Source organism: Drosophila miranda (genome assembly GCF_003369915.1).
Source record: "Drosophila miranda strain MSH22 chromosome Y unlocalized genomic scaffold, D.miranda_PacBio2.1 Contig_Y2_pilon, whole genome shotgun sequence".
Classification (NCBI taxonomy): domain Eukaryota; kingdom Metazoa; phylum Arthropoda; class Insecta; order Diptera; family Drosophilidae; genus Drosophila; species Drosophila miranda.
In genome coordinates this window covers 1,818,086-1,846,059 of record NW_022881614.1, presented here as the reverse complement: position 1 = coordinate 1,846,059, position 27,974 = coordinate 1,818,086, and the positions used below count along the sequence as shown (strand labels likewise).

The following is a 27,974-nucleotide window of genomic DNA, read 5'->3' as shown; positions in this document are numbered from 1 at the left end:
ATTTGAGGATCGGATCTACCACCCACCCCTCCCTTCCATCTACAATCTGCGCACCTCATTCAATTGTTTTTTCTGTTGTTTTTGTTTTTGCCCACTCTCCAGATCCACCTGGCTGCATATCCACCGAACCGCTGGTCGTCGACTCCGGACCCACACACATCTCCCTGTCATGGGGCAAGCCCGTGAGTGCCAACTCGGCTCCGGTCATTGCCTACAAGGTGGAGGCCTGGATTTTGGGCCACGAGGGCGGCGCCTACTGGCGAGAGCTGGGACTGACGCCGATCAACTCTTTCGACGCCTTCAATCTGAAGCCCAATGTGGAGTACCACTTCCGGGTCACGCCAAAGAATCGCTACGGCTGGGGCCCGGCCGTCCAGACGAGCTCCGCTCGGCGTCGAATGCCTACCCGAGTTCGTCAAGATCCTGCCCGGCAGGTTAAGGCCCTGTTTGGCTCTTCCTTCACCCTCCAGTGCAACATGCGAGGTGCCCCACGTCCCACAGTGACTTGGTACAAGGATGGTATTCAGCTGAGCAGCAGTTCTGAGCGCGTGAGGATACGACAGATTGGCTCTACCTACGCCCTGACCATAGCCACAGTCAGCGATCTGGACTCTGGCCGGTACACCTGCGAGGCGACCAACTCCAAGGGCCGTGTCTCCACCTTTGCACGGCTTCAAGTTGTGTCCGACTCGCGGCTGTACGAGGCGGACTCCCGCCTGAAGGAAATCGCCCATGGACGCAATGTGGCTGATGTGGGGGATTCGTTGCCAATCTTCACCATGCGTCTGCGGGATCGCCGCGTCCAGGTGACCTATCCAGTGCGTCTCACCTGCCAGATTGTAGGCTATCCCGTGCCGGAAATTCTATGGTACAAGGATGAGGAGCTGATCAACGCTGACAGGCGACACCTGATCACAGCCGATGGGCAGTTCTTTACTCTAGAGATTTGCTGCCACAACGCTGGACATGAGCGGCATCTACACCTGCCTGGCCAAAAACGAACTGGGCTCCGTTTCGTGCCACTGAAATTGGATAAAGGCATTCGTGCCTACATCTCGCCTGACTTCTATGTGCCTCTCGATCCGTTCTATGTGTTCCCCGAGGGCTCTGAAATACGCCTGTCCACAAAGGTGGAGGCCTACCCAGCCGTAGGTGTCACCTGGCATCGTAATGGCATGCGCCTGAGCCCCAGTCGACGTCTGACCGCCACCCTGGACAGCAATGGATACGTTGAGCTGATCATTGCCGAGGCCACTTTGCGGGATGCCGGAATCTATGTGTGCGTGGCCTCCAATGTGGTCGGCAAAGTGGAGACCATTTGCCGCGTGGCTATCGAGGAGGAGGAGCTCAAAATGGTGCCGCAGCGTTCACTGGAAATACCCAGCATCAAGACGGACGATCTGCCGTAAGTTCTACCCAAAAGACAACTTAGAGATGCCTGCTTAATGGTTCCATTTCTCCTATAAAGTTACTCCAAGGAACCCCTGTTTGTGGTCAAGCCTCGTTCCAGCGAGGCCTACGAGGGCGACAACGTCATCATATTCTGCGAGGTGGTTGGCGATCCCAAGCCCGAGGTGGTTTGGCTGCGTGATTTTCTGAATGTGAGTACAAGTGAAACACAGTCACAGTGCAGGCGCAGGCGCAGCAGAGGCAATAGCAGCAGCAGATTTCAGCCCCACAGCCACCCAGTCGGTCAGTCAAGTCAGTTGCATTCACGGCACCAGCGAATGTGGGTCGTATTCAGTTATCGCTGCCGTTACGCCCGTTACGCGTTACCTTCTCGCGTGCCCATTCTCGTAAAGACGCTCAAGTACAGGTGAACCAAGAACGTGGGGGCCCTACTGGCATCAGGAAGTGCAAAGTGATTTCCGCCTGATATTTTTTTTATATAAAGTGAGCTCCCAGGGGGCCAGACGGTAGATTGTGTTTTTTTTCGAATTGCAATAGTTGCTCGTGCGCATAGATTTCAAAAGTTTCGTATTAATTCGTAAACGCGAACAAAGTGTCGAAAAAAGTAGAAACAATACAGAATCTTCTGCAAAGGTAAACGGAATGTGATATGATGAAGAACAATAGCAGCAGTGGCACACAGGTGCGGCTGCTGCACTTCGTACTCGGATTACAGACAAATGCGTCATTCTCAGAGCAGAGCATACCAGACCCGACCAGAGGAGCATAGCACCATAGAGACAAACACAACAGATCTTATAAATCCGATTCGCTGTCAAACGCTAATTCAAGTTCAGGCCATATCAAATAACAGGCTTGTTCAGCCATTGAAAACTGATACAAACAATTATACGATACGCGTACAAGCCAAAAAGGAAAAAAAAAAATGATTGCGAGTACTAACAACCGCTGTCGTGTGCAACATGCAACCAAGGAAGCAGAGGCAGGCAGGCAGGAGGAGGTCAACGTCAGCATCAGTTGTCAGCGTATACCTGTTACCAGTTTTCCTATTCGACAGTCTCAAAATTCAATTTTGTGCTTATATGGCCATAAGCTTCACCCAAAAACAACAACAACAACCGAGTTCGAACGTCAGCAACAGCCATAGAAACCAGCCTCAGCCTTAGGCCTCAGACATTTGTATAAAGATAGTCACCGTGATTCATGCTCCTTATTAACAGACCAGACCGTCCGTTTGTGTTCAAATCTCGGAGTAACCTTGACTCACATTCTGCATCTTTTTTACGTAGCCGGAGTATTATAAGGACGCGCCACATTTTCGCAGGATTGGCGAGGGCCCAGAGTACAGACTGCAGATACCAAGAGCCAAGTTGGACTTTACCGGCACCTATTCCGTCATAGCCAGCAATTGCCATGGCTAAGATTACACATTTTTTATTTATTGACTAGTCGGGGGATCAGACTTTTACTCCTACTCCTGGATAGGGGTATTCCCTAATGGGAATATGTTATCTGGGGATAGGTGTTGAGAAGGCGCGGAAAGACAATGTCCCTCCAAAAGTCGTCGGCCATGGTGATCAGACTGGCCACAAATTCCGGATCGGCCTCCACCAGACATAGTGCAGGGCCCCGTTCGTCTCGAATATGGGACTGAGGACGCAGTAGAGCGCCTTGCTGACATTTGCCACAAATATTTGTATCTGTATTTGAGCCATCTATTTGGGTGCTATCGATTCGCCGGCCCCGAGATACCTTTGAAAGTCCTCCTCGGACTTTGGTGCTTTGATCTCAACAATGTGATCGTCTGTGATGCCATCTGGTGTAGCGCACAAAAAAGGGATAGCTCTCGTGCAGCATCAGTCCGCATTCGACGTACTCTTTATTTTCCAGTTTTTCCGTCTGCTTAAGAATGAATCGCTTGTGCTGCTTCAGCTGCATACGGGCATCGGTGTTCGTGTCGCGACCCTTGCAGAACATCATGTTGAATATCTGCTCATCATTGAGGCTCTCAATGAGACCGATCTGCGCCTGCTGCTCCATGTGCTGTGCAAAGCCCTGGACATCGTGTATGTTGTACTCGTTTGCCCTCAACAGCACATGATGCACAAAAAGTGTCTCAAACTCATCACTGGTCTCCACACACTGCCGGTACAGAACCGATCCACGTCCACAAATAGCTATTTCCTCCAGCACAGTCGAGAGGAAGGCCTGCCCATCACTGTCGTTCATTTTTTGAGAGCTCGCGTCACTCTGCAGTCGGACTTCATCCTTTGGAATCATATCACATATTTGAATGGCCCGTGTGGGCTCCGGCTGCACTAGCAGCCCAAAATTCAACCACAGCAGAGGGTTGTCGCTCCGTACTAGTGTTGGGTAAACATTGCTCATTTTGGTGAACATGTTCACTTGTTCTTTTTTAGTAAGTGAGTCAACTCACTCATATTGCTCACTTGCTCTCTTAGATTGCTCAGTTACTCACTTGCTCAGTTGCTCACTTGCTCTGTTGCTCACTTGCTCAGTTGCTGACTTGCTCACTCAGTTGTTCACTATTCATGCACAGATGGTTCCAAATTTCACTATACTTTCGAATTAGCGACATACTGAATATTTGAAAGAGTAAACAGCTTTGCCGGTAATACAAAAAGTGTGAAGTAAACGCAAATATGAGCAACAGCTGCCAGATCGCAAAATGCCCTTTGAGGAGCAAAATTGCGCAAAAAGTGAGTAGAGAACAAGTGAACAAAAATGAACAAGTAAACACAACAAAGAACAAGTGAGCAAAAAAGAACAAGTGAACAACAAAGAACAAGTGAACAACAAAGAACAAGTGAACAAAAAAGAACAGCTTGGAAGGAACATGTTCAGTTGCTCACTTAAGTGAACAACTCTTTTTTGTTCACTCACTCATGAGCAACACAACACTACTCCGTACTCTTGTGCAATAGCCAAAATGTGAAGGCCACAATATGTGGACACATTTCTAAGAACAAGAGATTGGTTAATTAATCTTTTTCGCTGGCAAAGAAACTACTGGGATTTCATACCAGAATCGGGGCACCGACTGCATTGGCCCTCGGCAATGGCCCGCGGGTTTTCGAGAACTTTGATGGCGACATTGGCATGTGTGTCCGTATCGGCAAACTCGGATGCGGAGCGTATCCTCGATACAAGATTTCAATGTTGAGCAGAAATGCTCTGGGGAAATGGGATCCCCATTTCTACTAATCATATCATTCGATTGCCTCATGTTTCAGTCACGTTCATGAAGGGCACCAAGGACATCACCCAATCGGATCGGGTCAGCAAAGAGGTATCCGATGACTATACCAGATTCATAGTGCAGCAGGCCCAAACCTCCGACTCGGGCACCTATTTCGTTGTGGCACGTAACAACTTTGGCACGGACAGGATATTTGTTACCGTCACGGTAAGGTTCCTTGGGATATATATACAAATACTCTTACATACCTCTACGAGTATACATATGAATCTGTTTTTGTTTGCTATCGCTTGTGGCTGTTCCTGAATGTCTTGCGTCTCTCTCTGTATGTGCGCCAAATGCTTTCGCTAACTAACATCTGCTATTATTTCTCTTTTCTTCTCTGCTTCTGCTTTTCTTCTCTTTTTTATCTAGATTAAAATCCCCAAAAAGAAAGAATAAAGCTTATTAATTATTAAACATATAAATATTTTGCAAATTTCGAACGCCTCCCTTTTTGTGTGTGTGGATCATCGTGTTTCTCCCTTCGTTGTCCGTTCCATCATTTGTCCTATGTCTGTCTGTTCGTGTGCATCTCTTGTAATACGATATGATGCCAAAGCTTTAGTTGGATCTTTTCCAGATCGGTTCAAGAACCGCCACAAACCAAAAACGACAAAAGAATCTTCCTGTGAGATCAATGAGATCGATAGATCGATACACCCTGCAGCACTCACACAAAATATTTCGTGTATTTATCTTTTGTTAGTATTTCTGAACGATTGACTTAATTACTTTTATTATCGTATATAAATAATGTATTATTTAAAGCACAGCAATCCAGCTTATACATTTACGTAGTGAAAAACAAGAAAATAAAAAATATTTCTCCGGGGCGTACTGTCTTTCATTTGAGGATCGGATCTACCACCCACCCCTCCCTTCCATCTACAATCTGCGCACCTCATTCAATTGTTTTTTCTGTTGTTTTTGTTTTTGCCCACTCTCCAGATCCACCTGGCTGCATATCCACCGAACCGCTGGTCGTCGACTCCGGACCCACACACATCTCCCTGTCATGGGGCAAGCCCGTGAGTGCCAACTCGGCTCCGGTCATTGCCTACAAGGTGGAGGCCTGGATTTTGGGCCACGAGGGCGGCGCCTACTGGCGAGAGCTGGGACTGACGCCGATCAACTCTTTCGACGCCTTCAATCTGAAGCCCAATGTGGAGTACCACTTCCGGGTCACGCCAAAGAATCGCTACGGCTGGGGCCCGGCCGTCCAGACGAGCTCCGCTCTGCAGGTGGGTGGCGTCGAATGCCTACCCGAGTTCGTCAAGATCCTGCCCGGCCAGGTTAAGGCCCTGTTTGGCTCTTCCTTCACTCTCCAGTGCAACATGCGAGGTGCCCCACGTCCCACAGTGACTTGGTACAAGTATGGTATTCAGCTGAGCAGCAGTTCTGAGCGCGTGAGGATACGACAGATTGGCTCTACCTACGCCCTGACCATAGCCACAGTCAGCGATCTGGACTCTGGCCGGTACACCTGCGAGGCGACCAACTCCAAGGGCCGTGTCTCCACCTTTGCACGGCTTCAAGTTGTGTCCGACTCGCGGCTGTACGAGGCGGACTCCCGCCTGAAGGAAATCACCCATGGACGCAATGTGGCTGATGTGGGGGATTCGTTGCCAATCTTCACCATGCGTCTGCGGGATCGCCGCGTCCAGGTGACCTATCCAGTGCGTCTCACCTGCCAGATTGTAGGCTATCCCGTGCCAGAAATTCTATGGTACAAGGATGAGGAGCTGATCAACGCTGACAGGCGACACCTGATCACAGCCGATGGGCAGTTCTTTACTCTAGAGATTGCTGCCACAACGCTGGACATGAGCGGCATCTACACCTGCCTGGCCAAAAACGAACTGGGCTCCGTTTCGTGCCACTGAAATTGGATAAAGGCATTCGTGCCTACATCTCGCCTGACTTCTATGTGCCTCTCGATCCGTTCTATGTGTTCCCCGAGGGCTCTGAAATACGCCTGTCCACAAAGGTGGAGGCCTACCCAGCCGTAGGTGTCACCTGGCATCGTAATGGCATGCGCCTGAGCCCCAGTCGACGTCTGACCGCCACCCTGGACAGCAATGGATACGTTGAGCTGATCATTGCCGAGGCCACTTTGCGGGATGCCGGAATCTATGTGTGCGTGGCCTCCAATGTGGTCGGCAAAGTGGAGACCATTTGCCGCGTGGCTATCGAGGAGGAGGAGCTCAAAATGGTGCCGCAGCGTTCACTGGAAATACCCAGCATCAAGACGGATGATCTGCCGTAAGTTCTACCCAAAAGACAACTTAGAGATGCCTGCTTAATGGTTCCATTTCTCCTTTAAAGTTACTCCAAGGAACCCCTGTTTGTGGTCAAGCCTCGTTCCAGCGAGGCCTACGAGGGCGACAACGTCATCATATTCTGCGAGGTGGTTGGCGATCCCAAGCCCGAGGTGGTTTGGCTGCGTGATTTTCTGAATGTGAGTACAAGTGAAACACAGTCACAGTGCAGGCGCAGGCGCAGCAGAGGCAATAGCAGCAGCAGATTTCAACCCCACAGCCACCCAGTCGGTCAGTCAAGTCAGTTGCATTCACGGCACCAGCGAATGTGGGTCGTATTCAGTTATCGCTGCCGTTACGCCCGTTACGCGTTACCTTCTCGCGTGCCCATTCTCGTAAAGACGCTCAAGTACAGGTGAACCAAGAACGTGGGGGCCCTACTGGCATCAGGAAGTCCAAAGTGATTTCCGCCTGATATTTTTTTTATATAAAGTGAGCTCCCAGGGGGCCAGACGGTAGATTGTGTTTTTTTTTCGAATTGCAATAGTTGTTCGTGTGCATAGATTTCAAAAGTTTCGTATTAATTCGTAAACGCGAACAAAGTGTCGAAAAAAGTAGAAACAATTCAGAATCTTCTGCAAAGGTAAACGGAATGTGATATGATGAAGAACAATAGCAGCAGTGGCACACAGGTGCGGCTGCTGCACTTCGTACTCGGATTACAGACAAATGCGTCATTCTCAGAGCAGAGCATACCAGACCCGACCAGAGGGGCATAGCACCATAGAGACAAACACAACAGATCTTATAAATCCGATTCGCTGTCAAACGCTAATTCAAGTTCAGGCCATATCAAATAACAGGCTTGTTCAGCCATCGAAAACTGATACAAACAATTATACGATACGAGTACAAGCCAAAAAGGAAAAACAAAAATGATTGCAGAGGCAGGCAGGCAGGAGGAGGTCAACGTCAGCATCAGTTGTCAGCGTATACCTGTTACCAGTTTTCCTATTCGACAGTCTCAAAATTCAATTTTGTGCTTATATGGCCATAAGCTTCACCCAAAAACAACAACAACAACCGAGTTCGAACGTCAGCAACAGCCATAGAAACCAGCCTCAGCCTTAGGCCTCAGACATTTGTATAAAGATAGTCACCGTGATTCATGCTCCTTATTGACAGACCAGACCGTCCGTTTGTGTTCAAATCTCGGAGTAACCTTGACTCACATTCTGCATCTTTTTTACGTAGCCGGAGTATTATAAGGACGCGCCACATTTTCGCAGGATTGGCGAGGGCCCAGAGTACAGACTGCAGATACCAAGCGCCAAGTTGGACTTTACCGGCACCTATTCCGTCATAGCCAGCAATTGCCATGGCGAGGCCAAGGCTGTAATATCACTACAAATATTTGCCAAAGGTAAGATTACACATTTTTCATTTATTGACTAGTCGGGGGATCAGACTTTTACTCCTACTCCTGGATAGGGGTATTCCCTAATGGGAATATGTTATCTGGGGATAGGTGTTGAGAAGGCGCGGAAAGACAATGTCCCTCCAAAAGTCGTCGGCCATGGTGATCAGACTGGCCACAAATTCCGGATCGGCCTCCACCCAGACATAGTGCAGGGCCCCGTTCGTCTCGAATATGGGACTGAGGACGCAGTAGAGCGCCTTGCTGACATTTGCCACAAATATTTGTATCTGTATTTGAGCCATCTATTTGGGTGCTATCGATTCGCCGGCCCCGAGATACCTTTGAAAGTCCTCCTCGGACTTTGGTGCTTTGATCTCAACAATGTGATCGTCTGTGATGCCATCTGGTGTAGCGCACAAAAAAGGGATAGCTCTCGTGCAGCATCAGTCCGCATTCGACGTACTCTTTATTTTCCAGTTTTTCCGTCTGCTTAAGAATGAATCGCTTGTGCTGCTTCAGCTGCATACGGGCATCGGTGTTCGTGTAACTACTCCGTACTCTTGTGCAATAGCCAAAATGTGAAGGCCACAATATGTGGACACATTTCTAAGAACAAGAGATTGGTTAATTAATCTTTTTCGCTGGCAAAGAAACTACTGGGATTTCATACCAGAATCGGGGCACCGACTGCATTGGCCCTCGGCAATGGCCCGCGGGTTTTCGAGAACTTTGATGGCGACATTGGCATGTGTGTCCGTATCGGCAAACTCGGATGCGGAGCGTATCCTCGATACGAGATTTCAATGTTGAGCAGAAATGCTCTGGGGAATCTTTGCGTTTAATAATGTACTACACGATATAGACAATTCGAGATTTATTCATTTAATCTTAATCGCGTATAGAGTACAATGTAATAGGTAATACGGGTTTAAGCGCGGCCGGCTGCAACTGCTAATTGTCGTGATTTCGTCGAAACGCAAACGAAGACTCTTCATGGTGATCGGAAACGAGGTTACGCCGCCCTAGCATGAAACGACGCCGTTCTCCGAGTGGGCAATCGCAGTTAGAGCGCTCTCACTCTCTTTGAAGTTTAACCCTTAGAAAACCGTCCATGCCGCCCCCAATACTGGGACCAGTATTAGAAACCAAAGGATGTCACATGTGAATGCTCTGTGAATAAATAAAGTGTTCGTTATGGTACATGTATGGTCGAATAGAGCTAGCAACGGTGGTAGGATTATTCTGAGGTCTGTGGCAACGGTAGCCGACATAGTTTAGAGACCGATCGTTTGTATACGCCTGATGCTGTTTTAACAGTTGCGACTCTGACTAAACTGTCAGCTCCAGGGTGAACTTCTATTATCCTTCCCAGTTTCCACTCGTTGGGTGGCAGTCGGTCATCCTTGACAATTACTAGATCGCTGACTTGTAGATTGTCGGTTTCATGTCGCCACTTTGGACGGGCTTGAAGATGTGATAGCCAATCCGAACTCCAACGTTTCCAAAATTGCCGGATCATTTTCTGTCCTTCCAGAAATTGGACTGTGAGTGGAACATCCCTTGTCGTTACATCCGGCGGTGCTAATAATGAATCTCCAATAAGAAAATGTGCCGGGGTGAGGACAGCTAGCTCCTCCGGCTCCGCGCTTAGTGGACATAATGGGCTGGAATTTAAACAGGCTTCAATTTGTGTTAGCACGGTAGCAAGTTGTTCGTAGATCATTTTATATCCTGAAAAGGCTCGATAGAGATGTGTTTTGACAGACTTTACATTTGCCTCCCAAAGGCCTCCGAAATTAGGACTATGCGGTGGATTAAAATGCCATTGGACGTTTCGGGCCGCTAAAGCAGGTATTACAGTTGTGGGTAGCTCTCGTTTCAAATGTATTTGCCAGGTTTGAAGAGCCCGGTCGGCACCAATGAAGTTCGTGCCGCAGTCGCTATACATGTGTTGACAGTAGCCCCGACGCGCGATGAAACGTTGTAGGGCCATGAGAAAGTGTTCGGTGGTTAAGCCCGTGACCGCTTCAAGATGAATTGCCTTTGTAGCCAAACAGATGAAAACTGCGATATACGCCTTGTAGTTTGTGTGTCCACGGAATCTGGATGCTTGAATTTCGAACGCGCCTGTATAGTCCACTCCGGTGGCGATGAATGCACGAGTTGGCGGATTGACTCTATGTAGGGGAAGATCGGCCATCAATTGTGCTGCTGGTTTCGGTCGGTGACGAAAACATCGGACGCATTGTCGAAGAATGCGTTTGACAGTTTGTTTTCCGTTGACTATCCAGAATTTGTGTCGCATAGTGGCCAGCGTTAATTCGGTGCCGCCGTGGAGTGCGAGACGGTGGGCATTACGCCCGACGAGATCGGTAAAATGATGATGATTGGGAATGATCATTGGTTGTCGCTGGCTTATCGGAAGGTGCATTCCATTTCGCAGTCGACCTCTGACTCGTAGAATTTGTTGGTCATCTAGAAATGGGGATAATTGACACAGCTTGTGTGTGCCCGATATTGCCTTGTTTCCCTTCAACCTCAATATCTCTGTCGCGTAGACCTCCTGTTGAACGCTGCGAACGAGATGAATTAAAGCGTTGTCGAGCTCCTGCACACTCAGTGGTCCAGACAGTTTGTCCCCTTTGGCTTGAATGTTATGTATAAACCGTAGAACATATGCCATGACTGATATTAACCTGTCGTATGAGGACGAGTTTTGGATGAAGGCTTCTGGAGCCTCCGAGACTTGCACAGCATTTTGGAACAAAACTGATGGTTTCTCCTCGATTATAGTCCTGTCGATGTCCTGACTGGGAACTCCGTTTGCCGGCCATTGGCTTTCCGGCTGCTGTAGCCATGATGGTCCAGACTACCATAATGGATGTACTGCTAACTCTTGTGGTGTTAAGCCACGAGTTGCGCAGTCCGCTGGGTGTACCGCAGTAGGTACATGTCTCCACTGAGTTGATGTACTATGCTCCAAAATCTGTCCAACGCGATTTGACACAAAGGTTTGCCATCGGTGGGGATCTCCATTTATCCAAAACAAAACGATAGTAGCATCTGACCAATAGAAGGTTGACATAGGTGGTCCTGCAGTGCGAAGTTGGTCCCGGATCCATTTTGCCAGTTTAACTGCCAGCAGCGCACCCGAAAGTTCGACTCGTGGAATTGTGATCGGTTTCGCGGGTGTGACTCGACTGCGTGCAGCTAGCAAATGAGTTTGAATCATTCCGTTTGGTAGCTCTGCACGAATATATGCACATGCTGCATACGCCAGTGATGATCCATCGCAGAAAACATGTAGCTGTAATGACGCAAGCTCGTGGATGTTGAAGCGCAGCCATCGTGGTACTTGAATTTGCTCGACATATGGCAAGTTCTGTATGAATCCCTGCCATCTATCAAGCAGTTCGGTTGGCAGCGGTTCATCCCAGTCCAGTTGTGCGAGGCTGCCATCGTTGCGTTTGATGCGGGCCATCCATGAGTCCTTGAGTATCGCCTTCGCGGTCATGACACAGGGCGTGATGAAACCTAATGGGTCGTACAGTCGGGCGACTGTGGAAAGTAAAGAACGTTTAGTATGTGCGTGACTGATTTCAAAATTTATCTTGAACCCAAAATAGTCTTGCTGTGGATGCCAATAGAGGCCTAAGGTTTTAACGGGATCTTGGTACTCAAACTCTAATAATGTCTTATGAGATAAATGGTCTGGAGGTATGTCTTGTAGCAGAGAAGCGTCATTCGCAGACCACTTTCGAAGTTCCATTCCTGCTGATCGTAAGGCTCCGATCAATTGATTTTGAATTTCTAATGCTCCTTCGCGCGTGGAAGCTCCGCTTTGTACGCCATCAACGTATATTTCGTGTCGAAGGACCCTTTCCGCGAGTGGGTATCGGTCGCGTTCATCCTGCGCCAGTTGATGTATGACGCGAATGGCTGTGTACGGAGCTGAAGCGGTTCCAAACGTAACTGTGTTGAGATAATACTCAGCTACTTGGTTGTGTTCGTCATGCCAAAAGATGCGTTGATATTGCGAATCCTCTGCATTCATGTCAATGCATCTATACATCTTCTGAATGTCGGCAGCAAAAACAAAACGATGGAAACGCCAGTTCAGGACCACGCCGGCTAGATCGTTTTGGAGCGCTGGTCCGGTGCATAGGACGTCATTGAGCGATTTTCCGTTTGACGCTTTACAGGAGTCGTCATATACTACTCTAACCTTAGTAGTGACACTTTCCTCTTTGAATACTGCGTGATGAGGCAAGGGGCAACATGTGGACTCGATTCCATTCTCCTTGCTAATGATGCAATGCTGCTGCTCCTTGGTTGTTACTTTGGTCACCTGGCCTAGTTGAAAGTACTCATTCATGACTTCCGAATATTTGGCTTGCAGCTCCGGCTGCCTTTGGAATCTTCGTTTGGAATCGATTAATCGCGATTTGACATGATTTGCCTAGCACCTGCGAAGGGTCAAACAAACGCTTAAGTGGTAACCGTACCAAATACTTGCCGTTTCGTTGACGGATGTGAGTTCGTTTAAAATGCTCCTCGCACCATCGCTCTTCTGGTGTGAGCTGTTTTGCAGAACATTCTCTAGCCTGTTGTGGTGACATCTAATGGTGACAGCGTGTGAGCGTGTGGAAGTGGCTCGACCAAAGACTATCCAGCCAAGCTGGGTGTGCTGTGCAATTGGTTGGTTCTCCTTTCCTCTGCGGATATCTGAAAGCAGGATCTGTGGGATTTCGTCCGCTCCCAGCAGAAGATCAATCCGTTGTGATTTGTAGAACCTGGGATCGGCGAGTTCTATTCCGTTCAAATGAGGACATTGCTGCAATTTGATGGATTTTAAAGGTAATTGCGATGTAAGCGTTTTAAGTATAAACGCAGTATCACTGGTAGTACAAAACTGCGAAGTACAAGAACTTAATGACAATTCTGTGGTGTAGGTACACCTGTTCTTGGAGGTGGTCCCAACTCCAGCAATTTCTGCCGAAATTGGATGCCGCTTGAGGTTGAGAGCCTGCACTGTGTGCTCTGTAATGAGGGTTCCTTCCGAGCCTGAATCCACCACTAACGTACCACAGCTGATTGGCCAGTGTGGGGGTTGTGGATTGTGACCAGGGCAGTGGCCAGAAGGACAGTGCTGGGTTCGTGATGCGTTGCCGTAGCGGAGACTAGTTGCGCAGAGTGTGTTCTCACAGACGAGTCGGTCGCTGCAGACTGTGGATGACCACCGGAACTAGTGTTGGGAAGGGCTGGGGCTGGGAGAGGCTGTGCAGTGCTCTGAGTAGGAAGTGGGGTCCTAGCGTAGAGTTGAGTAGGTGTAGCCCTGCCAGATGAGTCGCTCGTTGTATACTGCCAGGAGTTACCGGAACGAGCGCTATGGGAGGCTGCGTGAGGCTGTGTTACCACCTGAGCAGAAGTTGGGAAGTGCAGCAGTGTATGGTGTCTTTGACCACACTGCGTGCAGTTCCTTTTACTGGTACATTTTAAAAGTGCATGGGAACGGCTCAGACAGTTGAGGCATGCCTTTGCATGATCGACGATGGCTTTCCTTGCAAAGCAGTCCTTGGACAAAAGGTCCGGGCAATGCCGAAGATTGTGACTGTCGCTACAGTGAGGGCAGCGAGTGTGTTCGGTAACCGCAGTCTTAGCGTGGAAACTGTTGCCCCTGTATGTTACGTTGCCAACTGACTTCTTCGGATGCCTTTGATTGACAGGCTGCGGCACAGGTGTCCGCGTCGTGGAGTGGCCTCGATTTTCGAACACATCGATGCTGACGAGACTGTCGTTGAGAAATGATTGTAGCTGAGAAAATGTGGCAAGTTCGGCAGAGCTACCGAGATGGAGCTCCTAAGCTTGCAGTGTCGTGCTTGACAGTCTGGAAGTGAGATGATGAGCCATCCAGTGCTGAACATCTAGATTCTTGAAAGCATTGAGACAAACCGTCGCAACATTAAGCATATGTTTTATATCAGCAGACTGCTCCTTTGTCAACTGTGGCAAGTCATACAAACCGTTCATACGGTACATAAACTGCAGCCGTTTGTTGTCGTATCGCTTGAGAACGAGACTCCAAGCTGTTGCATAGTTATTTCCCGCAAGCGCCATCTGCTGAATATCCTCGTCGCGATCCGAGGGAAGAGCTTGCTTCAGGAAATGAAACCTTTGGACGTCGGACAGTTTCTGGTTGTTATGGATGAGTTGAACAAATGCATTGTGAAATGCCGGCCAATCCACAAACTTGCCTGTAAATGTCGGTACGGTATGCGTACTTGGACATCGAAGTATTAGTAAACGTTGATGATTTTGCTCAAATTCACCTAAGAACCGTTGCAAAGTTTGTAAGCGCATTTGAAAATAAGCTTTTGTTTTCCGATCTGCGCCATCCTTTCTGAAATTACGCACCGTTTGATTAACCCTCGCAATGAGATTTGTCTGAATAACACTGAGATTGTCGATCTCCACCTGAGGATCGGCTTCGAGGTCGTGGGACTCGGCTGTTGACATGTTGCTGTTATATGTGTATGTACCTTTCTCACCCTTAGTTGCACTCTCTTTGACCTTGTACAAAATAACCACAACGAAACACTTACTCTGGTACTCGGGAGTGCTTCTCTTTGCTTAAAGAGTAGCTTAAGAGAACTTGCGAGTCGTTGTTGTTGGTGTTGTCCGAGCGGAGAGCAGAAACTGTGCTACTGTGAGCGTTGAGTTGAGGCCTTGTGTCTAGAGATGATGTGCAGCAACAGAACGCTCGTTGGTCTCTTGGTCTCTGCTAGTGATGTAAATTTGAATGAAAACATCGATGTCGATGTCCATCGATGTTGTCAAAATCAAACATCGATGTTGGATTGATACATCGGATTTATTCTTCGATGCATCGATGTATAACCGATGTTTCAAAACTTCGCTTTCTCTTATTGTATGGGAAGGAACGCCAGGCTCCATGTGAGTGTATTTTTAGATAGGGTGCACTCTGTGCGGGGGTTAAATTTCAGTGCATTTACTTAGGTATTTGGCAGCAACAAAGTAAATAGTTTATTGCTTCATCCTTTTTGGTGGGTTCAAATTTACAAGTGAAATTGTCTATTCTTAGTTGCTAATGTAATTTTCGTGTCGTCATATTCATTCACATGAAGTGACATGGACAATTGTATTTATGAGTATTTGTGTATGAATTTGTACTGTATATACTGTATTATTAATAAGGCATATGTCTGTGACAGAACAGTGCTCTTCATACCTTCCCAAACACACAACGGGTTGCCTTCAAATGATGTTAACGGCGTTCGCAGTTTCATATTTAAACAAATGTATACCATCTATAGTAAATTTGATTCATTTTAATTAAAATATGTTTACTTACTTTGGCTTTGCTGTGTTGCTGCTTACAGAAGACAAATACGCAATGATATGAAATTAAACTACCGATGTTTTGCAAAACATCGATGCATCACTCAACACCGGTATCAGCAAAAACATCGAAAAAAATCAGTAAACATCGGCAGAAAAACATCGATGCTCGATGCATCGATGTTTTCTTACATCACTAGTCTCTGCTTTGCACGAGAGAGAGGCTGCTGTCTAACCGTCGGCTTGTGTTGTTGTTGTGTGCTGCAGTGAGGCTACTGTCCAGGCGCAGAGCTATCGTCTGGTCTTCTTTGTCCCTGCTTCGTGCGAGAGATAGCGGCTGTTGGATAAACCGTTGGTTTGCGTTGTGTTTGCCGTTTACAGTTGCAGCCGGTAAAATATGATTTTATTTGTACATTTAACTGAGCGCGGAACGAGGTAGAATCATATGCGTATAGTACGAATTAAACGCGGTTCCCCTCATGGGCCACCAAAAATGTTGTGAAATCCTCGATACGAGATTTCAATGTTGAGCAGAAATGCTCTGGGGAAGTCATGGGTCCATCGACAGGTAGGCGTATTCCTCTCTTACTCTCGAAATCCATGACTTAAATCCAATTTTGCAGATATTGGCGGACGCATGGCTCTGGCAAGCGGCTATCGAGGCTCCTCAGTGCCGTCGGTGAGATTCTACCACAACAACATGGAGCTGGAGCCCACGGATCGAGTGCACATTCTGCTGCAGCCGGAGGTCTCAATGGCCATGCTCATCGTGGACAATGTGACGCGAGAGGACACCTGCATCATAAGCGGCGATTATGATCCGCTCATTAGATCCACGAGCGTTACCTTCTACGAACCTAACAGTGAACAACAGCGACGTCGCGCTGTCATTGCGGAACCTCTGGCCGAGATCACCAAAGCGGTGGAGGGCGAGGCTATCGATCTGTGTTGCCTTATCGACTGCGACCAGCCTTACAGCTACCTTTGGCTACGTAATGGGGAAATTCTACCAGATAGTGACGAGTTTAAGTGAGTATAAGGCGGTGGACTGCAAGGGTATATGGTTGTAGTGCACCGTAGCCCGATGATTAGCCTACGAAGCAGATCTGTGAACCGAGAATAGGGTATTCTTTCGTCGGTATTACCTATAATCGCAAGAATTTATTAACGTTTTAATTATATATTGCAGCTACATTGATCACGGCAATGGATGCCTCTGTCTGCGCCTCAACGATCCATTCGACATTGACTCGGGCACTTACAGCTGTCAGGTGTTTACCTCTTCCTCATCGCCCGAAAGCAATGGCATCCTCCTTCAGAACTCCAACCCAGCCTCAGCCTCAGCCCCGGACAGCGACTGTGACTGCAGCAGCAGCGGGGAGCTATGCGTTTTAGAGCGGGATCTGTCCCAAAACGACGAGGAGTGCATACAACTATTAAAGACACCGCTGCCCGTGGTCTGTGGAGCGGGAGAAGAGGCGCTTTTCTATGCGCGTGTTTTTCCCTGCGAAGCGGAAGCTGTCTGGTATCTCAATGGAAAGCCGCTCGCCGACGAGGCGGATGACTCACTGAACATGACGGTGCGTATGCAGGGGGAACAAGCAGTCACACAGGGCCTATAAGCATTAAGTGGTTCGGTCGCTCGCTGGCCCCAATATTAGTGTGTGGAACGCGGAGAATTTGGATAACTGCCATCTCCAAACAGAGGTCTTCATTTCAGATTGTACCCTTGCAGTGGGTATTATTTATTGGAGTAGATGTTTGTTAAGCAGAGAAGGAAGAATATTTGATCAGATGAATTGTGTATATACACCCGATCAGCATCCAAAGCTACAGTTACGAAACCTTTGATCATGGATCATGGATCTGTGCCGTTGGAATTTTAGATCTGTTAGGGTATTAAGTCTTTCGACTCTCGAAGCTAGACTTCCTTTCATTTTCTTTTTGTCGCCTTGCCGCAGGCTGGAACCTCAGCCTCAGATTCGTTCACACCTTGATGGAGATGACGGAGACAATAACAATAATCATGATTGTTCATATACATATAGGCATGCTCATTTACATATGTACACATCTACAAATCAGAAATTAGTGAGGCGTCGCTGCCCGTTCGCTTGCGCTTCCAATCGATGCGCCATGCTCCCGTCCGGCCGATCGAAGAGGAATGAAACACTTGTGCAGTGGCGCTCAAGCGGCTCACATCAGGTCCAAGAATTCCCCCAGATGTCAACCTGGTTTTAGTTAGGCATAGAAACAGCAGTATAATTAGACGCAGCCGCTCAAGGGACAAGATGTCGAAGGTAGGCGAGGCAAATGGATAACATTTAAGGTGTATCAATATCGTTTACATTCGCGTAGATAAAATACCTTATAGATAAGGCAGGGCGAGTGTGGCGAGTGCCGCCCATGCACAGGGCACAGGGCCCAGACACTTGCCGTTTTTGTGCTCCAATGGAAATGGAAATGGAAGTGGAACGAGAGCGCCAGCGACAGCGACAGTGAGCGTGAAAGTGCCATTGTCGTCGCGATCGGTTCGGTTCTGGCGTGCTCCGGATTCTCCGCGACTAATTGGTACTTTGCCATTGAGAGAGGCTTTCAGTACTGGACTAACCATTCACCGCGTCGTGTCACATTCCGCCCGATCGGAAACACTTGTGCACACTATATACTATAGATAGGCACATAGTAGTTGTCATAGTGTATGCACATGGTTTACCCATCTGCTTTGAGTTTCATTGAGTTATAGTGATCATCTCTTTCTGTGGCAGTTGGAGTCGTATCCAGAGAACGGCATTCGGGTGCTGCGCCTGCGAGACGTACAGCCTTCCAAGAGCGGGAAGATTCGGCTGCAAGTAAAGCATCCACAGACGGAGCGGCGCATACCCACTGCCCGGACATACACCAGTCTGCTGGTCTTGCCCATTGTACGGGGCAACAGTAGTAGCAGCAACGGATCCGCGTCGCTGGCTGCCAGAAGCTGCATTTTGACACGCCCCGAAGATTGCACCGCCCTCATTGGCGGTCATGTGCGGCTGAGCGTGCGCTTCGACCCATTCCCGGGCACCAAAGTCATCTGGTACAAGGCGGTAAGTATCAATCCATCGATTCCATACCCATACCCAAATAGGGCAAATAGGGCTCTCAGAGAAGTGACCAAGTGACGAAGGAGTATGTGTTTGTTATGCGTATGGTAATTTGTCCGGTTTCGTTGCGCAACAATGTCTTGACCCAATTAGGCCAGAGCAGGCAACTGGCCGCAGTTAGTGGGAATTATGGATATAAGTATTGTACTCTCATTGTTATGGCCATGATCCGTATCATTCTTTATCTGTCATAAGCCAGCACAAGACGCCCCTCTATATTTAGCTCTATCTTTAGCCCATATGGGCACAGCCCAGACCCAGACTGTGTCACGATCAGCTTGCGGTATTGAAGTATGCCGCCCGGCTACGTAATGGTTCCAAACCGCAAATGCGAACCGAGACGAACGTGTTTTTGCGCCACACGAAGGTTGGCAAGAGCTTAACCCAACACTCACACATCAAAATATGGGTATCTCTTTTTTACAGTGCCGTGCCATTGTCGAGGGTTCCAATGTGACGATCCGTACGAGCTCTCAACAGTCGACGCTCTACATAACGGACATCTCGGCCGATGACAGCGGCAAGTACACGGTGGAAATAATGAATGACAACGGCGTGGAGGCAGCGGCCGCCTCGGTGGCCGTTGAGTGACCACCAGAGCCCCCCAGTGGACAGCCGAGTGTATCCCCCGGTCCAGATCGCATGGCGGTGGCATGGTGTGGACCGCCTTACGATGGCGACTGCATGATTACGGGCTTCATGTGAGTATCTCTGACAAGTCTTTCCCCAGAAACCACACTGACCGAACGTGACCGACCACACTGAACTTTTTCTTGCAGCATTGAAATGCAGAGCTGCGATCCTGTGAACTGTGATAAGGAAAACGATGAATGGCAGCAGGTGGCACGTGTTGTGGACACCCTGGCCTACACCGTCAAGAATCTTCAACCCCAAATGCAGTATAGATTTCGCGTGCGAGCCGAGAACATACACGGACGCAGTGCGCCCAGCCAGGCTAGCGAACTGGTACAGATGAGCAGCAGCCAGTACGGAGCCCGAGCGGGAGAGTCGACCACCGTGGACTATGGACAAGCGGTGAGCGTGCAGTCTGGCGGCGATTTCAAGGCGCGCTTCGAGGTCATCGAGGAGCTGGGCAAAGGCCGCTTCGGCATCGTGTAAAAGGTGCAGGAGCGTGATCAGCCGCAGCAACTGCTGGCCGCCAAGGTGATCAAGTGCATCCAATCGCGCGATCGCCAAAAGGTGCTCGAGGAGATCTCCATCATGCGATCGCTGCAGCATCCCAAGCTCCTACAGCTGGCTGCCTCCTTCGAGAGTCCGCGGGAGATTGTGATGGTGATGGAATAGTGAGTAGATCAAGAGGTTCTGAATTGTCTCTGCAATTCTCCCCAATCTGTATCCGCACCCTGCTTATCTTTAGTATCACCGGTGGAGAGCTGTTCGAGCGTGTGGTGGCAGATGATTTCACACTCACGGAGCTGGACTGCATTCTGTTCTTGCGACAGGTGTGCGAGGGCGTCGCCTACATGCACAGTCAGAGCGTTGTTCACCTGGACCTGAAGCCGGAGAACATCATGTGCCATAAACGTACCAGCCACCAGATCAAGATCATTGACTTTGGCCAGGCACAGCGACTGGAAACGAAGGCACGAGCCCATTGACTTCAAGTCGGACATGTGGAGCGTGGGCGTCATTTGCTATGTGCTGTGAGTGTTTACAGTAAGGGAATTCTGAAATTTCAGCTCTTATCCAATTGGTATCCTTTCCAGGCTCTCTGGTCTTTCCCCCTTCATGGGCGACACCGATGTGGAAACCTTTTCGAATATTACAAGAGCGGACTACGACTACGATGACGAGGCCTTTGACTGCGTGTATGATTTTAGCAATCGAGGAATGTATTTCTTTTACTGATCACCTGTCCATAGTTCGCAGGAGGCCAAGGACTTCATCTCCCAGCTGCTGGTGCACCGCAAGGAGGAGCGCCTGATTGCCAAGCAGTGCCTGGAGTCCAAGTGGCTGTGCCAGCGCCACGATGACAATCTCAGCAACAACAAGATCTGCACGGACAAACTCAAGAAGTTCATCATTCGACGCAAGTGGCAGGTTAGTTACATCTGCTTCAAGAAATCCTAACCAACTGCTGCTCCTTTTTGTGTCCTTGCCTAACTTACCTGCTTGCCGCCTTGCTGCTGCTACTTCTGCTGCTTCTTATCCAAATAACTGGAAATGCTATTCGCGCCCTGGGACGCATGGCCACGTTATCGGCCTCGCGAAGAAACTCAGCCATCGCAATGGGAGCCCTGAACAGTCCGCGACCCTCAATCTCGGGCCTGGGTATGCTGAATCCCGCCAGCGCCCTGGTCAGTACTGTGAGCACGCAAATGACATCTCTGCACGAGGAAGAGGATGACTTCAGTGTTGAAATGCAGCACGTGGACAAGCGGTATGCCCACGGAGCCCTGAAGCTGCGCGACAAGTCGCAGTGCATCGAGCGCAGCGACTCCGGCTACAGCGAGTGCTCCAACTGCAGCCTGAGGGCGGCCGGCGTCGTGGCCCAGGAGACGCTGCTCCTGTCACTGGCCAAGTCCAAGCTGGAGCAGATTGCCACGGCGAGCAGCGGTCCTCTGCCAGTGGTCCTGGACTGTCCTGAGAGTCCTATCACCCTGGGCTGCCACCCAAAGGCGAGGCCATAATGCGCTCCGACTTCACCAACACTATAAAGATGCGGAAAAAGTCGCTGGAGGACAGTGCCATGCGCGAGAAGCCGAAGCTGCATGCCAAGCCCCTGTGCGAGTCCTCCAAGCTGAAGGTGTCCCAGTTGAAGGACAAATTCCAGCAGACCAAAATCGCTTCCGCTGCTGCTAACAAACCCAAGCTTGCCCTAGAGCCCAACAAGATCACCAAGGTCGCCAGCGTGGGGCGCATCCCTCGAAGTAACTCCCATCTGAACCTTAAAGCTTTGATCCATGACTTACTCATTACTTTTTCTCCATATATGCTAGCAGAAGAGCCAGGGAAAGCCGGAAGCAGTAACAGCAACTCTACTAAAGCTAAATCCGCTCAAACCCGATCCATGCCTAGTTCCCCGCTGCCTCAGCGTGCCGCCACACCGACGCGGCTGATGAGCCAACGTGTCCGTGAGGCGGCCGAGCGTCTTTCCCAACAGCACACTGTGGCCAGCGCTCAACGGCACAACGGCAATGGCAATGGCAATGGGATCACTAACGGCAACATCAACAGCAATGGCAACGGTAATGGAAACGTCCCAGAGAGCAGCCGAGAGACACGTGCGCGACGTCTCATCAAAAGATTCAACGAAACGAAACATATCACGTCCTAGATTTATGTCGCATAAACGCCGACGAACATAACTTTATTATTACAGAAATCATTTGTTCAGACAAAACCCAGCAGAAAATCTACGAACACTCGAATATAAATATGAATATGAATATGAATGCGAATGCAATTGCGATTGCGATAGCGAACACGGGGTTAGAACACCCTCGCCCTCACCCCACACCCCAGCCACAGACACAGCCACACCATAAACACATTATAATACACATCCACATCTCTGATCAGATCAGGCACTCCCCCAAAACGGGGGTAGGCACTGTACTTAGGCTAGAGGAAGCTAAATATTTAAATTATTGTATCGATTTATATACATACTTATTTACCATACTAATTAAAGTTAATGTAACGAAGAGTTAGCACCTTGTAGTCTATAACCTACAGGCTACAGTCCGAAGCAATCGCTGTCGCGGGTCTGCGAGATGGGATGATCGCGGGGCTTCAGGCGCACCCACAGACCGCCGGAGGCACGCAGAGTGATGCGGTAAGAGACATCGAAGGTGGTCTTCTCGGCCACCGGCAGCAGCTGGAAGCTGCGCAGCAGTCGCGAGACAATGGTCTTCATCTCCATGATGGCGAACCGATTGCCAATGCAGTAGCGCGGCCCGGCGCTGAACGGAATGAAGGCGTACGGGTGGCGGTCCTTAGAGTTCTCTGGAGAAAAACGCTCCGGGTTGAATTTCTCCGGCTCGGGGTAGATGTTGTTCAGGCGGTGGGTGGCATAGGGGCAGATGAAAATATTGCTAGCCGCGGCCAGAGTGTGGTCGCTCAGACGCACCTCCTCGCCCAGCTTGCGGGCAATTAGTGGCACTGTGGGGTAGAGGCGCAGGGCCTCCTTTATGCACATCTCCAGGTAGCGCATCTCCCGCAGATCACTCATGGTGGGCGCCCGATCGCTGTAGTCGAAGATGCGCTCCAGCTCCTCGTGGCACTGCTCCTGGCACTCGGCATTCTGGGCCAGCAGGAAGATGGTGAAGGCCACGGCTCCGCCCACAGAGTCCTGCCCGGCCAGCATTAAAGTGCAGGCCTCGTTGACGATGTCCTGCTCCGTGAAGTCGGGATTGCTCTCCGAGATCTCGATCATGTAGTCCAGCAGACACTTCCGCTCGGCGTTGTTGTTGCCGGTGTTGGCCAGAATCTCGCGACGAATCTTGATCATCTGGTGGGTGAAGTCGTGAAGGCGCTTCTTCTGATTGAGCTCATCGTTGGACAACTTCGTCCAGTGGTAAATGCCATCAAACAGAAGCCAGGGATGTGAGAACCGGGTGGGTATCATGAGTTTGCCCTGCCGAAATGGCGACTCATCGATTTTGACCAGGTCCAACCCCTTCTTTTTGATGGGCACACCCAAAACGGCCTCTGTATAAGTTTGTGTGAATCAGTGGACAAAACGCAAAGGAACTGGAATGTAAGACTCACCATTTAAGATGTCCACCACACAGTTGTTCACGATGCTGACGATGTTGATGTCAGTGCCTACGGCGGAGGCACCGAGCGACTCGTACAGCGACTGCGAGGCGTCCACAAAGGTCCCAATGAACTTCTCCAGCAGGCTGAGGTGGAATGCCGGTTGGATGAGCCTGCGGTGGGTGCTCCACTTGAGGCCGCTGCTAGTGATGAGGCCATCCCCCAGGAAATTATGCATCAGCTGGTAGATGAAGACTTTATTGGTGTGCTTCTGCGAGGACAATATGACCTGCAGATCCTCTGGCTGCAAGACCACAAAGAAGGGGAAAAAGAGCACCCAGATCCGCACAAGGGATCCATACAAATCGAAGGCCTTGGCTGCTTGATTTCTCATCACTAGGGAGCAGACTATCAATCAGAGGGAATAACTATAATATTTCATAGTTGAATCTTACAGTCCTTATCCTTGATGAGCAGGCAATTTCCCAGAATGGGCAGCGTTGGCGGACCCGACAGCCGCAGCGACAGTATGACCGATCTCAGGTACGTGTCCAGATGGGCATAGAACGAGTAGATGCTCAGACTGATGACCAGCAGGGCCAGGATCGAGCATAGCTCCGTTTTGGTGGCGCGTTCTAGCTGTGGACACAGTCATTCGAGTGTAAAATTGCATAGATCGTTCAATATTATCGTGTTTGGTTTGCCTCTCGGGCTGCCATTTTCTAGTGTTTGCTTAACCCCCAAGCATTGAAAATTGGCCCTTAAAACTCGGTTCAGCGCGGTGCTCAATCTATTTGGAATATTTGGAATCAAATTAACTGGTGGACTGCTGGACTTATGGCAGATGCCCTTGCCTCGTGTCGCAAGTAATTTTCAAATACACACACACACTTGCACTTGCAATCGTAATCGTGAGCGCAACGAAAGTACATGTTATGTATCTAAGCACTGTGTAAATTGATTAAGACAACATGGCGTATGGGCGATACTATGTGATGGGATGGTGGGACCGCTGGCATATACCCAAAGTACGTGCAGCATTTAAGATTGATTAAATCACTCCAGGGCAGCCTACAGATACGAGTACACTTGTATCTCAAACTCTCGCTCTCTCATCCACCATCCACCCTCAGCGCAGTACGTGGTCTGATCTGGTCTGGTTCGGCTTTGTGTGTGTTTTTTGGGATTTATTTGTGTCAGTGGTGCAACAGGTTACGATTAGCGGTGGCGGCCAGTCTGTGGCTGGCCAAAAAGATGACAGATGCTAATGATGATCACCAGGCAGGGACAAGTATTGTTGGCTTTTTCCCACATGCTACACAATCGGAAACACCTCCCTCGCATCTTGCTGTCACCCTATCCGTCCTCCCAAGAGCTTTCTTCAGTTCTGGGCTTCAACAATGGGACATACTCGTACATATCCGTAATCGGAGCCGCCTCTTAATGGCTTTAGGACAACATATCGGTGAGGTTTCATGGCCAACTGCACATCATTGATTGTTTTTAAAAAACAATTAAAAAACAGTTTGCAATTAGATGCACGAAATGATACTGCACTGTATTATTCGAAAGACGATAAAAATCAAGGTATTTAGCACATATTTGAGTCCTGTATCGCACAGAAATAGGAAAATCTTAGGAAACCAAAGAGTAGGAAAACATGATACCTTCGAGCAACCGTTTGAGATTTGATTATCCTTCTGAGGATGACTATATGTTCTAAAGTGTAAAATCTCAACCAGATCGTATAATTATTATAGCCAGAATCAAGAAAACAATTTCATTCTTTCTCGCTCTGTCTCTCTCTAACACACAGGTTTCATGGTCGGCTTTGCCAATTGCAAAATATGAGTTCAAGGAAATCAGAACCTATAAGAGCCAGAGCAACCAAATTTGGTATCCACACTCCTGTGATATCGGACCTTGACCATTTCGTGTCCAAATTTCGCCACACCCCCTTCCGCCCCCGCAAAGGACGAAAACCTGGGGCATCCACAAATCTCAGAGACTATTAAGGCTAGAGTAACCAAATTTGGTATCCGCACTTCTGTTAGATCTCACTATAAAACGTATATCTCAGAATTTCGCCCCACCCCCTTCCGCCCCCACAAAGAACGAAAATCTGTTGCATCCACAATATTGCACATTCGAGAAAACTAAAAGCGCAGAATCATAGATAATGACCATATCTATCAGATTGCTGAATCTGGATCAGATCAGATCATTTTTATAGCCAAAAGGAACAAATCAATTTGCACTGGCTACGCAGCCCCCGACGTCACGCTCAGACTGATTTTCTGTCTCTCTCGCAGGCACTCCTTGTCGTGTCGTTTAATATTAGCGGCGTCTGCCGGAGGAGAGCCATACTGACTTAGTATCGGGTATAACTGTAGAGTTGCGGTCTCCGCAGCAACTCACAACGTTCCCCCTCGTTCATTTAAAATTCTCAGTCAAAATATTTGTGATATCTCCAGTAGGAATAGAAGACTGAAATGGTAGGATTCGCCGATGTTTTCATCGAGGCCAACTGATGAGACCCAAAAGGAAGCCATGGATTCATCTCAGGATTTAAATTAGATATAAAACGATTTACAATTAGAAGCTTTCAAGGGTAACGTCCGCTAACGCGCTCCCACGCCGCATCACATCACACCAGCGGAACCGAAATCTCTATTCGATCTTCTTAGAAAATATTTACCCGCCCAATGAAGCATTGCCACTTCTTTTTTTTTTTTTTTGCTTTTTATACCCGATACTCAAAATGAGTATTGGGGTATATTAGATTTGTGGTAAAAGTGGATGTGTGTAACGTCCAGAAGGAATCCATCCCGCCCCCATAAAGTATATATATTCTTGATCAGCATCAATAGCCGAGTCGATTGAGCCATGTCTGTCTGTCCGTCTGTCCGTCCGTCCGTCTGTCCGTCCCCTTCAGCGCCTAGTGCTCAAAGACTATAAGAGCTAGAGCAACGATGTTTTGGATCCAGACTTCTGTGATATGTCACTGCTACAAAAATATTTCAAAACTTCGCCCCGCCCACTTCCGCCCCCACAAAGGACGAAAATCTGTGGCATCCACATTTTTAAAGATACGATAAAACCAAAAACGCAGAATCGTAGAGGATGTTCTATATGTTCTAGAGTGTAAAATCTCAACCAGATCGTATAATTATTATAGCCAGAATCAAGAAAACAATTTCATTCTTTCTCGCTCTGTCTCTCTCTAACACACAGGTTTCATGGTCAGCTTTGCCAATTGCAAAATATGAGTTCAAGGATCTCAGAACCTATAAGAGCCAGAGCAACCAAATTCGGTATCCACACTCCTGTGATATCGGACCTTGACCGTTTCGTGTCCAAATTTCGCCACACCCCTTCCGCCCCCGCAAAGGATGAAAATCTGGGGCATCCACAAATCTCAGAGACTATTAAGGCTAGAGTAACCAAATTTGGTATCCGCACTTCTGTTAGATCTCACTATAAAACGTATATCTCAGAATTTCGCCCCACCCCCTTCCGCCCCCACAAAGGACGAAAATCTGTTGCATCCACAATATTGCAGATTCGAGAAAAATAAAAACGCAGAATAATAGATAATGACCATATCTATCACACTGCTGAATCTGGATCAGATCGGATCATTTTTATACCCAAAAGGAACAAATCAATTTGCACTGGCTACGCAGCGCCCGACGTCACGCTCAGACTGATTTTCTGTCTCTCTCGCACGCACTCTTTGTCGTGTCGTTTAATATTAGCGGCGTCTGCCGGAGGGGAGCCATACTGACTTAGTAGCAACTCACAACGTTCCCCCTCGTTTTGGGTGCTTTTTTGGTACTTTTTTGGACACGGTAAGATCCGAATCGACGTATCCAGGCGAAGCTGTGTGCAGAACCGAGCTCCCTTGTTTGTCTAAACATTTGGCACTTGATCACTAATAAATGCACATCATGATTATTTCTCACTAATTTCATAAATTATCATAATCGTCTTTGAAACGAGACCCAGCCTCAGATACGAGCCAAGTATAGGCCTTGTTATGGGTCCAACACCTCAAAAAGAATTCCATTTAGCGATACAAGTTGGGAAGGGCAGAAGGTGGGAGATCAGGATGAGATAGTCCATAATTTCTTGCCAATTTCCGTGTCTCCTACTTTTGAATTCTTTTCTTGAAGTACTTTCGATTTATTTCACTCACCACTTTTTCCACAAACATTTTAATCACTTCCTTTTCAAGTTCTTTTACTCAATTTTCTTCAACACGTGAATCATATGAATCACATAGAAGTGATCTCTTTTGGTAGAGTCCTTGCCGCCAACACTCCGTGTCATACGATTTCGGTAATTGGCTTTTTTGGGGCTTTATTATGTATCCCGTCACAGCTGTCGACAGTTGAGCT

At 48.5% G+C, this 27,974-nt stretch overlaps 1 protein-coding gene and 3 pseudogenes across 1 annotated transcript; 2 read left to right on the top strand and 2 right to left on the bottom strand.

The window, feature by feature from the left end:
- Window positions 1–2,867, top strand: part of LOC117192878 — a 2,960-nt pseudogene extending 93 nt beyond the window's left edge.
- Window positions 1,713–22,262, top strand: LOC117192401 (annotated as a pseudogene).
- LOC117192400 lies at window positions 2,887–3,798 on the bottom strand (annotated as a pseudogene).
- On the bottom strand, window positions 22,148–27,974 carry LOC108158906 (probable cytochrome P450 4aa1). Its single transcript, XM_017291699.2, has 4 exons — window positions 27,773–27,974; window positions 24,030–24,213; window positions 23,587–23,970; window positions 22,148–23,526 (listed from the first exon to the last, which is right to left on the bottom strand). Exons 1-4 carry the CDS (start codon window positions 27,788–27,790, stop codon window positions 22,553–22,555), a joined length of 1,560 nt encoding a protein of 519 aa, XP_017147188.2. The 5' UTR covers window positions 27,791–27,974; the 3' UTR covers window positions 22,148–22,552.